Source organism: Ascidiella aspersa, chromosome 2 (genome assembly GCF_963924565.1).
Source record: "Ascidiella aspersa chromosome 2, kaAscAspe10.2, whole genome shotgun sequence".
Classification (NCBI taxonomy): Eukaryota; Metazoa; Chordata; class Ascidiacea; order Phlebobranchia; family Ascidiidae; genus Ascidiella; species Ascidiella aspersa.
Window position 1 is genome coordinate 5133505 of NC_139448.1, and position 14430 is coordinate 5147934.

Here is a 14430-nt window from a genome sequence, read left to right on the forward strand (position 1 = left end):
ACAAAATATTGCCACAAATATTCATATTTTAAAAACTAGGGTAAAATACAAAAAATTGCCACAAATATTCATATTTTCAGTTTCTAACCTTTTCGAGGGTTTGTTAAGTATTTGTATCTCCAAATTTAAAGGACGATTACCAAATCTACAAGATTGCTATCGCATTCCAATCGGTTTTTATCGAATTTCCTAGTTGTCGGGAAGTTGTTTAATGTTTTAGTTGAACACTGCTTTTAAACCTTTTTTTCCGTCCTGCATCTTCTCTATTAAACCCTTCAAATACCCAAAAATACCACCGCCAAAAAAAAAAAAAAATTCGGGTATTTTATGAAGCTAATAAATGGTTTGCTTAATCTGGTTTTGAAAAAATGTGTACAGTACAATTAATTAAATAACATTGGAGTAGACAATATTAGAACTGAAATCACACATTGCCCTGCGAAATGCGTGTTAGTTTTAGATAACTGTAAAATGAGTACTGCTGGCTCTAATGTTGCAATAAATTCGATTAAAGTTAATTCTTTTACTTTATTAGTGCTTTCTTACTGATGCTTTTTCACTTTGAGATATTCAAAATGTTTAAAATGCTACCTATACTTCTGTATAGGCTTTGATATTTTTACTACAACCTCCAACTATTATATGCTTTAAACTTTTACTCCATGTTCAAAATCTTAGAGCGTTTTGAACCATGCCTGGAAAAATATTTCAACGTTGAGTTTAGAAAAAATATATTTTAACGTTTGCGCTATTTTCTTTAAAGGCTCGAACTACGATCATGGAAGGAATTCGCGAGTTTGAAAAGTTGACCTGCATCCGCTTCGTTAATCACACAACTGAAGAAGACTTTATCCACATAAAGCCACTAGATGGGTATAGACATTGTTTGTGATAAGATTGAACCTACCGCTTATACGTATTGTTCAGGGTTGAAGCATACCTCAGCGTTGTAATGACGTAAGACTTAGGTCAAAGACCTGATTTTGGTGCAATTAGATCACAATGAGTTGACTTGACTTTTTCTATACTTGACACTTTATATATTGGAACAAATTTGACTTGACTTATGTCGTATGAAACAAGTTAATGCCCTGACTTTACTGCACTTAGGTCATTATTTTAAAACTATACTTGAGTTAACGCAGTAATTAACCCTTAATTTTGGGGCAAAATGACTTAACTGGACTTAACTATACTTGAGAAATGGCTCGACTTGGACTACAAAACGTATACCTCAGTGTTCTATTGATTTAGTGGTCTTACTTTAGTACCACTATTTTTAGATTACTTGACTTGACGTTTCTACTTGTGACGTGTCAAATTACTTAACAACAGTCTTAAGTTTTTAAACTAGAAACATTTTTAGTAAACACATAGTTATTCAGCTCAACTTGTGGCATAAAATTGTCCTGCTATTGGTTTTGCTGCGCAAAATATTTCTTGGAATGGATAAATTGTCGAACATGCGTTATTTAGCAAATCATTTGACCTGGAATTTCCTGTAAGTCATTTCAAAAAGACTTGCAAACACTGGCATACCTTTAACAACTTCAAATTGAATTAAACAATCCCCTTTTCATATTCGAAGGTGCTGGTCCTCAGTGGGCAAAATTGGCGGTGAGCAGGATCTTTCATTAGGTTCGGGATGTGAGTCCATGCCCACCGTGATTCATGAGATCATGCACGCACTGGGCTTTTATCACGAGCAATCACGAGCGGACCGTGATCTTTACTTGAGAATCATGTTGGATAATATTAAAAAAGGTGGATGTTTTTTTTTTGTGGGCTTTAAATCTTGTTCAAGTGTACAGCTGTGTTGTAAATTGCTATTCATTGTAAACTCCACATTTTTAGAAGTTACTTTAAACAAGTAAAAAGTATAGTATGTAAAAAGAAACCTTATTGCTCGCTAGTGTTGTAATGACTTCAGTTGCCGTTTCAAAATGACTTTGATGGACTATAGTCTTTGGTGCAAAATCACTCGACTTAAGTCTTTTGAAGATTCGGCTTGACTTTAACTGATACAATTGAGTTATGATTTAAGTCAAAATTAAGTATTTCATAAAACAATTTTTTAGTTTGTTTTTTTTGGGGTCAATTTTGCATGTAAAACAACTAGCGTTTGATATATGTTGGGTTTTTGCTATTTTTTAGTTGAGTTATTGTTTAACTCATGACGTGGACCAGGTATTCATTCAAAAAGACTTGACTTGGACTTAGGTGAGTTTAAAAATGACTTGAACGGGCCTCAGTCATTTCAAAACGACCTGTTTACAACACTGTTTCCCGCACAGAAATCGTGGGGTTGTGTATCAACCGCGGCAGCTGTATTTTTAGAGGAAGTGGGTGGTTGTCATTTTGCTGTAGTAAACGGTGTTGGTACTCCTAGGCTGGTTTATCGGCTTGCACTCAAATTTAAGTGCAAACGGCAATAAAAAATTATTGTTTTATCGCTTTAAAAAAAAAATTATTGTTTTATCGTCTTGATTTTGTAAAGAAATTTACGAAAAATGATTTTTTCCCAGGTCCCGGTTATTGTCTTGGCTTTCGCAAATCATTACAGGTACGGTATGTCACCAATGTGGGCTACTGAAATATTACATATTGCTTTTATCGATAAGTTTCACTTCAAAGTTCATTTTGTGTGATCTTGCACTATTCTGGTTTCTTCAGATAATGCGTACAACTTCGACAAGCTAAAGTACACTAAATCGGACGACCACCGAGTTCCGTACGATTACTATTCGGTCATGCACTATGGAGGCAACGCTTTTGCGTAAGTTTAACGTTTGTCTGAATTGAGAAATATTGCTGGCCTAACTTGATCTCTTCTATTTTTTATGGTAAACCAATTGTATGAAAACCAATTGTTGTGACTGCTGGGGTGATTTTACAGTAATTTTCACTGAACAAACAGTTGTCGAATTTGATTTAAATCAAACATTATTAAAATTAGTAAATAACAATCTTAGAACTTACGTACATTATGCAAAGATCTGTCATGCAGACTGATAATGAATTTAAAAGCCAAAGAGGTCGAGTAGATCGACATCATCTTGATATAGACGTTTCAATACGCACTAGAATCACCATCAATTAATGTGACTACGGAGTAAATCAAAGCAACACCAATAAAATGTTAATAAGGTGTCAACATTCAATTCCGGACTACAGTCTTGGATAGCGAGTAGCCGCAATCTACATTAACTGAAAGATAATAATAAGTTCGTATCGAAAAAGTCATAATCATGATGTCCATTTACTCCACCTTTTTGGCTTTGGAATTCATTATCAACCTTTGAACTGCTGTTATGCATTAATCTCCGGGGCTGTCAAATGCCCTTTTTCGTTTGTAAAATATATGATCCAACCTCCGTTGGTTATATGAACTTACTAAAGTCTGGATAAGAGAAAACTTATTTATTCTGAAATGTGAAACGGTGTCCCAAAAAGTTTAGAACTTTTTTTACAAAATTCCGAATCTGATGGAGGGTACACACCAAGTACCAGGAAATTATTAAAAGGTAAAACTAAATTTAACTTTTCGGGCCGTAAGAAATGTAAAAGCGACATCCGGTATGAATTTCCTTTTAACCTTTCAATTATCTTCAAGGGTCTGCAATCAACTTACAGGAATACCTTAAGGTCAAAGCACAGTACCAACGGTCAAGCATAATAACTTCTGTCCGTTATTTCAGTTGGTTAAGTTGAGATCCAGTCAGTTCCAGTTACGTTCAGTTGGTTAAGTTTCGTTAGCCTCGTTTGGCTTAATCCCACTGCTTTTGTACACATCGTCTGCCAATAGAAGCATTTAGCAGAGGCGTGTTAACGCGTAACATCTCCGTATTACTTGTTTATAGACACGGTCAAATGTTTAATGGGGCCAGGTCTGCGTTTGCGTCACGTCATTAAGTTGGTTCTATAAACTTAGTTTCGTATAATACCAACAAATAACAATACGTACCCTACAGTCGCATTGGTAGCAATACTAGTGGTATCGATGCGATACCAAATTATTTTAGAAATTTAAGCCGTGTTTCTCGATCGAACGTAGCTTTTCTACATTAAAAGGTAAACTCATCTAAAAAAGAAGGGTATAAGCTATATGTGTCTAAACGTTTAGTGCTCAAGCGAATTTTGTAACCTGTAAAAAATATTTTTTAAAGGTTTTTGTAATTTTATCTTTGTTACTTGTGTGAGCATATAGTAATGACGTCATGCGGTGTTGGATCGGAACGCGATACTTTTTGTCAAAAGGGTCGGATATCGGTATCGGAATAAAATGTTAAGTGTTGGACATCTTTACTAATACTAATATACTGTTGATACCAAGTATTGTATGTATTATAAACTTTATAATTATTACCTCAGTTATGTTAAATCCTCTTTTGTCAGCGTTTATCAAAAAAACGATGAAAATTTCAAAAAATCATGTTTTTATTCTTTAGAAAGGAATATGGCCTAACAACGATACAGACCCGTTATTCGGAATTCCAGTCTGTGATTGGTCAACGACATGGTTTTAGCGAGGGTGACGTCACAAAGATAAACAGACACTACAGCTGCAGTGAGTTTTTACAATTAGTGACTTTGGTAAATTCGCTTGTACCTTTCCGCAGAAAAAGAGTGAATTAAAAAAAAATTCCAGTTAGTGTTACTTTTCTTGGAAAATGTCAGATAATATCAGATTGGAGCCGATTACATCCTGGTTTTGGTGCATTGTCGATGCTAGGATGATAACTCGACATACAAACCTTTGAAGCAAACATACAAACCCTCTTCTCTCTCCTGGCCCCTAGCTGTTGACCCATGACCTCCTGACCTCTTCTGTATCCGAACACTTCTCAGAGCACTACAAGAAAAAAGTTTTTTTCTGTCTCTTCTGTTTCCCCTGCTGATCCCTTGCCCTTGCTGACACTGACCTTTACTGTCCCCTGACCCATACTGAACCCATACTGAACCCTGACCTACTCACCCCAGACCCTTGCTTACACATGAGCCCTGCTGACCCCTGAACCCTAAAGTCTTCTAACCTCTCACTATCCCCTGACCCACGCTGACACTGACCTTTATTTTTCTGACCCACGCTGACACTGACCTTTATACCCATACTGTCCCTTTACCCCTGAACCTAAGTGTCCCCTGACCTCAACTGTGCCCTGGCCTTACTGACCCCTGCGGACACATGACCCCCGCTGACCCCTGACCACTAATATCTCCTAACCTATTACTGTCCCCTGACCAACGCGCTCACAGGCCATTAATGTTCCCTGGTACTGAACCCTAACCCCTATAGTGAACATGACCCTTGCCAAGCCCTAACTTTAATTTATCCCTCGTGTCACTTTACCCCACTTTTCCTACCGCTATTATTCGCAAAGTTTCGGCCCTGCTACTCAACTTATATGAATATATCCCAGGCGACACCTCGCGCTTCTCCTACGTCTGCGATTTTGAAGACCCTGACATATGCGGTTACGTCATCAAGACGTACGGCTGGACACGACAACCGGCTGTGATGACGTCAGACCAAGCGAACCCGAAAAGTGACGCAACATTCGGACAAAACGGAAGAGGTTAATGCAACGAAAGGCCATTGTGGAATGATTTTAAATTAAAAAAAAACTATTTTGGGAGAAAAAGATAAGGTGTTAAAGATTCTTCACAACAGACAACCGCATTGTCGTTTTTGTCGTTATTTGGTTACATGTTTTACTATTTCTTAACATTAGACACTAATATAGAACCAATATAATAGAAACATACGGAATTAAATATTAGTGGTACCTGGATTTAATATGCTAATCCAATGGTTAAATAATAAAAAATTAAAGCTAGTGGCCGGGATTATTTATTTTGATATTTACATTTACATTTTTCAGGTCATTTCATGGTTTTCAGTAGTTTTTTGCTGAATAATGAAACTATGTGGTCACCCTACTACATCTCCAAGGATGACAAACAGTGTCTGCAGTTTTCATTCTACGTCGACCAAACTGCCAATTCGTATACTCAGATAAGGTTTGGAAAAAATACCTTATTCGCAGTGAACCAGTTTTTGGGGTCCAAGAAAGCCTCATAAGTCTTTGTGCAATATTTTAAAAGTGTGATGAAATTTTTAAGAACATAAAACTCTTTAAAGAAACGCCTTTAAAATAAACCCGGTAAACCCATCTATAGTTATATATTTACGCTAGAGTTTTACTAAAAACACAGGATTTTAAATTTTATTTGTTTTATGACGTCATCCTTCCACGCAAACCAAAAAAATGTTTAGGGTCACTGTGCAAAATGTTTCAGACACTCCAGTCTGATTGTGTTTTGAACAGCGCACTCTCCATTTAAAAAGTTTGAATAGCTTAATGGTGCAAAATCTTCCAAATATATGAACATTTGTGGGTGGATGAATTTCTTGTAACCCCAATAAGTGGATTGCTAAATACCCACCTCAATTAGTTACGTAAAGGGGAGGAATACGGCTGTATAATCTGAGCCGGACTCGGGATTGGCAAAATCGCAATTTTGGCCGAATTTAAACTCGGGATCGGGTTGAGTTTTTGGGCCAGAGACGAGCTCGGTAGTTGGCTGTTGGGTTATTTTTAACTGACTGTTTCTAGTAATATACAGAGTTATAGAAACAGAAAACTTAACCCAACCACGGGAGAATTAAAATGATTTCAACTGAGACAAAATAATTGTATTTGTATATTTTTTTTTATATTTATTTGTCCTGGCCTCCGGGTACTAACTGTCGTGTTCTGTTTCGAAATATACAGAGTTAGCTACGCTAAGTTTAACACAACCACGGGAGAGATTAACAGCAACGAAATAACAGACGAAGGCATGGTCTCCAACTACGTTCCTCGAACTTGGAATATTTATCGTCGCACAATTCAAGCACCGAGTGACTACAAGTTGGGACTATTCGCAACTTCAGGTAAAACGCTGTGGAACTTGTACACTTAAAATCCGATTTTGTTAAAATGTTAAAGACAAGTTAACATTGTCATAATTTTTACAGGGAAGTCATGTTTTTTCAACATATTGACAAAAAATTTGATTTTGTCAACATTTTTTTCAGCAAAATTTATTTGTCAATGTTGTAAGAACAAAATCATAAAATAAAAATAAACTCAACTTTGCGCCTTTTACAATTGACTTCACTATTGCGACAGCTTTAATTTATATTAAACAGTTCCGCTACAACGAACGTTCACAAATTCAAGCGAATTGTATTTTACGCTGTGGTTATATCAAACTGCAGGTTCACAACTTGACGTAATAGCAATCGATGACGTCAGTATAACAGACGGGGCCTGCGATACGTCATACTTCACGATCCACGATATGTCGAGCGTTTGGGGAAAATATGCGAAAGGCAGTGGTTTCTATTCTCCAGTGATGTATACCGACGATGGATATTCTTTCGTGTTGTCTGTAAGTAAATGTGGACGGTGTGAGTCAATGTTGTAAACAAGTCATTTTGAAATGACCCAAGTCGAGATCAAGTCATTTAAAACATAACTTAAGGCAAGACTTTTTACATGAAATCACAAGTCTCAGTCAATTCATTTAAAATCAACTAAAAATATCTCAACTAAAAATGACCAAAAACGTGATGGTCAACAAGAAAATTATTTTACGTGCACAAATTCAGATAAACATCCAATTGTATTAAAAAATGTAATTCTAGCCCACAATACTTGACAAAATGACTTAAGTCCAAAGCAATCCAATAGTCCAAAATACTTAGAGTCAAGTAATTTGTCTTAAAAACATTGAATTTTTGACAAAAGACATTTTTCAATTGAAAACAGTGACTTAAGTCAAGTCAAGTCATTGACTTCAGACATTACAGCACTTGTGGGTTATCATTTTGGTTTTGAAACAGCGCTGTAGAGTCGGTTTAAAATAACCCCCTCCTGAGTCCCTCTCCGGCCCAAAAAATTAACCTGACTCCGGCCAAATGTGCAATTTTGTCCCGAGTCCGACTCCGACTCGGAGTTCCACCCATATACGTCACTAATATAAGATGGATATTCAGTAATCCACTCATAAGGGCTTTATAAAATTCATTCACATATAATATGCATGATTGAAACCTCTTTTTTTAATGACCTGAAGTTTTACGTCATGGCGGGATATCTAAAATAAGTAATCTTAGGAAATCTAACGTTGTCGTTTGATGTAGTGCTGAACTAGTGTGCAACTAAAAACTTACACCACCACTGAACTAAAATTATTGAGGCAAATGACTTAAGCTGAAATAAAAGGTCCGAATTAAAAAAAATTCCGATATAATTGGGGTATTTAGTTTTAATAAGTCATTCTTTTATTTACTGCATCACAGGTCAGGGCGATTGATTAAAATCCGACCACATTTTTGACCGGTGCTTATATTGCTAACATTGTTTTTGGGTTAGGGTGCGAGTTAGCATTTGGGTTCGGGTGGTCAAGTATTATTATTATATTTAGTCTCCCATATTATTTCTTCCTCGCAAATTCAATTTTGATAACTGTTTCGGTACTGTAAAAAACAGAAGGGCTTTAAACCAACACCCAGGTTGCCTTAACCTGTAAAGGTAATAGGGCGATTATTTTTTAATTTAAAAAACAAGAAATGTTGACCTAAAAATATATTTTTTGACCTATTTGAAATACATTGATTTAAACAACTTATTGTCGCGGAGCCTAATGCGATAAACCAGGCCTGTGTGGTTAATTATTATGCAAGCTCCTGCATGCTGCATATTGCTCTAATGAAGACATATTACAGTTAAAGTGTCGTTAAAGATAACTCAAAACATTTTTTCGATAAAATTTTAACTGAACGACAATTTTAAAAAGATGAATATATATATTTTTTTTTTTGTAGGCTAAACCATTTATATGCATTTTTAATCGATTATGACTTGAAACAATTTTGACAAATTTTGACCAAACGTGTAAATTTTGACAATATTTTCACTTTTTTTGACAATTTAAAAAATAATCGCCCTAGTTAGAAACAACATAGTTTTGTTTCAGGTTTATCCAAATGGAGATTTCCAGGCGAACGAAGGTTTCATGACGTTGTTCCTTCACTTGACCCACAATTACTACGTAGACACCCTGTCCTGGCCGTTCCACAACCGAGTAATCAGAATAGCGATGATGGATCCGCAAACTGACGTCACAAAACAATCAAATAGGTTTCTATATTTAGAAGCAAAGGCAGAGGGTGGAAAAGCATGGGAAAAACCAGAAAAAGTACGCGTCTGTAGTGACTAGAATTGGACAACTGGAATTATTTATCTTTTAAAAATATATTTGAACTAAAGTTAGACCATTTCAGTTTTTCCAAATTAGATCATTTACGCTTCTTAATTAAGATTAGAATTGTGATTACTAATTTTTGAAAACCAGAATATAGACTAGAATTACATTTAATTATTCACAATTATTTAGTTTAATTTGCAACTTGAATTTATTCTCATAGCAATGTAAATGGATATTGGATACAAAGAGTGCAAGTAATTGACTTAAGTCATTATAACATTAATGTTAACACACCACTTCCAGTTTAATATTCCAGCGTTGTCTCTTCACTTCCGCAGGGAACCATTAATCAGGGAATTACAGCAGGCAGCTACAACACTTTCAGCGTTGCAAAAGCAAAGAGCGTCTACGTCAAAAACAACGCACTGACGTTCTCTGTCAAAGTAACGAGTGAGTTTCAAGTCTTAAACACCATTTTATCCTAAAACTACACCATACATACAATGTGCCCTTATCAAAGGGAAAATCCAGACATGCTCCATCCTTATATATGTATTGTAGATACATTACATAAGTTTTATCTATTTTACTACGTAAACACAAAAATACTATTTGTAATCAAAAAAACAATTAGCATCACCATACTGTGAATAAACCTAAAAATCGAGTACATAAATCTGTAAACAAACAAAATTACGCTAATTGGAAAAAAAAAGAAAAAAAAAAAAGAAAAAAAGTATTTTCAAAGTGATTTTAGTCCCAGTCAACTCTTTTGTAAAATAGCCTAAGTCCAAGTCAAGTCTTTTTCAATAAATCACAAGTCAAGTCCCATTCAAGTCATAATTATAGCAAGTCAATTTCTAGTCAAGTCCTTGTCATAAAAGTAAAGCTTGAACTACTAAAATGGGTAAACTAACTTGATACGAGCAATTAAACAACTATAAACAAAACACGCAAAATATAGCATGCGAATTGTTTTTTTTTGTAAAAAAATTAATATATATAACCGAATTTTATAAAAAATTGTTAATGAAAACTCATCCAAAGTCAATTGTCCGAAAGATTCTAGTCAAGTCAAGTCATTTTAAAACAGTGACTTAAGTCAAGAAAATGACTTAAGTCATTACAACACTGGTAAAAATATATATTAATGTAAAATAAAATTTAGCCAAAGCAATTATACATATTGAAGATAAAAACAGATATTAAAATAAATTACCTTTTAGACTTTAGAATTTTACTACCTCGAAGCAGCAAACTTGATATACGGTAAAAACTTGATATACGGTAATACCTGATTTTTTTTTCTTTTTAAGCTGCGAACCAGTTGCGAGAGCTTTTGCCTGACGATACGGCCAATGAAATTCAAACGACAACCTCAACCGCTTTTTCAAGCAGCACTTCGACCACAACAACAGTTAGGATGACACAGCCACCAACTACATCCAGTGGGTCCGGTCTTTCTTCGTCCATCTTTTGCGGATCCACATTGCTTTTCGTGGTAGTGTCCAAGTTTGTTATCACTTAAGTCAGGAATAGCCTATATTCCTTTAAAAACATCCTATCCTGGTCACACTTGTTTTTTTATTTTAGTTTTACTGTTTAATAACATGGATGGACGAGCAAAAACCTGCTGACAATGGTTTCGGATTCCATAAAGATATGCCCTTTTTTGTATTTAAGTCAATGACTTGGCTGAGCAGAAATTTAGGCACTGATTTTAAAAACTTTACTCGACAAACATGCTTCTTGCAAAATGATTTGACTTGAATAAATTGGCTTGACTTGAACTTTGGTCAATTACGCAATCATTTGACTTACTTTTAGGTGCTATCCTACTTGAATGCATTTTTATAAAACCGTGTTATTTGCGATAATTATTAAATCAAAACCTGGTAACTTTCTATTTGTTTCTTTTTGCTTGACTTGGTAAACTAATGGCTTGGATTATGACTAAATTTGGTATTTGTTGAATGTGACCCGGCTTGGACTCTGAAATCGTTTTAAATATGAAACACATCATTTTTTTGTGAAATGCTATTACCACGCTACAAAACCAAATACGATGCATTAATTGAAGTTTAATGTAAGCCTCTTATCTTGGATGTTTGTTGTTGTATACTGTATATACGTGTATATATATCAAGTCGCATATTGATGAACAAACTCTTATTTTTTCTTTACATAAATTTTGACTGAATAAAAGTATTTGTTCTGTCGATTATATTAGTCAAAATGTTCAGATTTGGGAAAGATAAGTTTCCTTCGACAAATCTGTAAAAATAACCTTAAACTAATTTAATTCAAGCATTCTCCCTCTTTGGAGCAGGAGATAGCATTCAAAATGTCAATACGAGAATTCAGCAAAATTGCAAAAAGTAAATCACTTTTAATGACCCAAAACCGAACGATTACGTCATTAAGTCCACTAAACAACAAGCCGTAAAGTCTGACGTCAGTGACGAGTTGTTTTGCATTCTGAGACTGTGACTTTCGAAACAAAAACGCCCCGTTTGACAAACGTTTTTAACTAGAGGTAGAATGCCGCTGTATTAAAATTCGAAATTGCGAAACCAGGTATTACGTTAGTAAAGTTTTGAAAACATTTAAATTTGAAATACTTATATTAGATCGAAATAGTATACGTAAACATCATTCTAACTGAGCTGTTTATTATTGGCAAATATTATGTGAATTTTAAATCAAATTATAAATGGTTACAGATACCTCAGAATTTAATAGTAAATATAAAGTGACCTTTACCATGATCATCAAATGCAGTCAGCAACATATCATCAAATGCAGTCAGCAACGCCTTTAGACAACTTTTTCACCTTCAATACGCTTAAGTGACACCATTGATGATTTGTTTATCAATAGCCAGCCTTCTTAATTGAAAATTGTTATTTTTTTAGTATTCGTAATGCAGCGAACCTTAGAGAACGACCAAAAAATTCCTGGTTTCAGCATTGCGAATTCAGCGGCATTCCAGGCTACTTACAGTTAAAAACGCTGTTGAAACGAGGGGTAGTAGTTTCGAAAGCCACAGTTTCAGATTGCAAATCTAATTGTCTACATCAGTGATTCTCAACCGCGGCTCTCAGAGCCGCATGCGGCTCTCAACTGAACATTTTGCGGCTCTCTAACCGAGTGAAAAATTAGTTACAAAGTAAGTAAGAGAAATCAAGAATTAATGAATTGTATCAGCAAGGATCCCGAGTACGAAGTACTAATGTTACCGGGTACTTCCATCCGGCTCTTTAAAATAATTTTGTGGTTTGTTACGTCACAATATATTTAGTCCTGATCGACAAGCTATGGCAAACACTGTTAATTAGTTAGCCTAGGCTAGCGTAATGTATATTTGTTGTTTTCTAGTTGCTTTCTTAATGTTTTATAATTATATCCCTACTGTTGTTTTTTATGCGGCTCCTTGCAAACCTTAGGTTTGAAATGTGGCTCTTGCTCTGAAAAAGGTTGAGAATCACTGGTCTACATCAACGCTTCTCAACCGGTGTGACATGGAAGGCTGCCAGGTGCGCTGCGAGCAAAAGGAAAAATAATTTAATATATATAACATATATTTTTTACTTTCCTAATAGGCTTAGCTCATTAAATACACAGTACTTTCAAGTATAATACATAATAAGACCTACAATGCAACAATATCTAAATCAGATAATCTATATTACCATAGTATTAAGACCACCGACATAATAACGCCTTTTTTTAATCGAATTTTTTAATCGAAAATAGACTTAAATGGACTAAATAACGCCCAAGACTGTAGGGTATGGGAATGGGATGTTTGGGGGACACCTGTCTGGCATTGGCCATTTGCTGTCGACATTTGGTCGCCGCTGTTTTGGCTTATTGGCGGATAGTTGGTGGGGTTAGCAATTGGGTTAGGGTTGAAAATATTGCGGGAGTTAGTGATAGTTATGGGTGGGGTTGGGGTTAGATAAAAGGTTGTATTGGCCATATTTTGGCCATTTAGGCCTCATTACAACTATTAGATATTAGTCCCCATTTACGCCTTATTCCTTACTGTATTTTATTACGAGTTTGACGTTGTCCTAATTTTTTTTAAGGCTGGAGCCCCAAGATATGCAACTATAAAGCCTATATAAAATAAAAGAGAAATGCTCGTACAACTCAAAAATTTCGCGCTCGCAAGGTGCGCCGCTACGGTTTCGCGCCCTCAAGTAAAAAAGGTTAAGAAACACTGGTCTACATTGCTTAACTTACGTTGGCTTGAGACTTCACGACTTAATATTTTGTGGAATTTGTGACGTAATCGTTCAGTTTTGGGTCATTAAAAGTGATTCACTTTTCAATAACTTTACTTTTGTGGATTCTCGTATTGACATCTATATTGCTATGAGTTTAATTGGTGCCTTATTAGTGTTTTGAGTTTTTTTTAACTAAAGACAAACAGTGTGGTGAAATATTTACGATCATAAGGTGACTAGCGTGTGGTTTCGTACTTCGCCTTTTATAGTAGCGCAAGCTGGTTTCCGAATGTGCGCTAGTTTTGAAAACCACCTAAAAAACAAAATGGGTCGGCCCCACATACTTCTACGTTATTAATAGATGATTACAAGTATAAGAGAGATCTTGAAAATGATAGAACTGTGTTATGCCTGAGCTTTAGATTCAATGTACAGTTTAAATTCAATTAAAATTCAAAGTGTGTAGCTAAAATTTAAATTCAATTATTGAAAATGAAAAACTTTTGACCATCAAACTGTAGAGCGCATGACTATAATTTACCGACTAAGAGATTGTGTTTACAGTAACTTTTGTGATGTATTTGCTTATGCCACAGATTTATTGCCTACTCGCTCCAAAGTGCAAAGTAGTTACTGGCTTGCATTATCTCTGTGCTGTCAGCTCAGGGATTTGTGTATTAAGACCGCTATCTGCTCGAAAGAAAAACTTCTTCTCAGTTATCGTCTTGCTGTTCGCAACTTTGATATTGCAAGTAGCATCTGCTATATGCTAACTTGTCCGCCTTCTATAGTTTCAACTGGTTGTTCGCTTATCAGATAATACAATTCTATTAACCTATACGTCTTGTGGTTGGCTAACGAGATATACGCACGCAACCCTCAAGCAATCTTAAAACGAGAGTCAGAAGCTTCAACTCAACAGTTAAACTTGTGCCCCACA

At 35.4% G+C, this 14430-nt stretch overlaps 1 protein-coding gene across 1 annotated transcript; it reads left to right on the plus strand.

The window, feature by feature from the left end:
• The first annotated feature begins 758 nt into the window (after positions 1–758).
• On the plus strand, positions 759–11479 carry LOC146163277 (meprin A subunit alpha-like). The gene is made up of 11 exons (XM_083382121.1): positions 759–873; positions 1589–1764; positions 2674–2776; positions 4449–4567; positions 5421–5576; positions 5883–6021; positions 6777–6937; positions 7265–7437; positions 9028–9249; positions 9597–9708; positions 10575–11479. The coding sequence occupies exons 1-11, from the start codon at positions 779–781 to the stop codon at positions 10784–10786; spliced, it is 1668 nt and encodes a 555-aa protein (XP_083238247.1). The 5' UTR covers positions 759–778; the 3' UTR covers positions 10787–11479.
• Positions 11480–14430: the final 2951 nt, after the last annotated feature.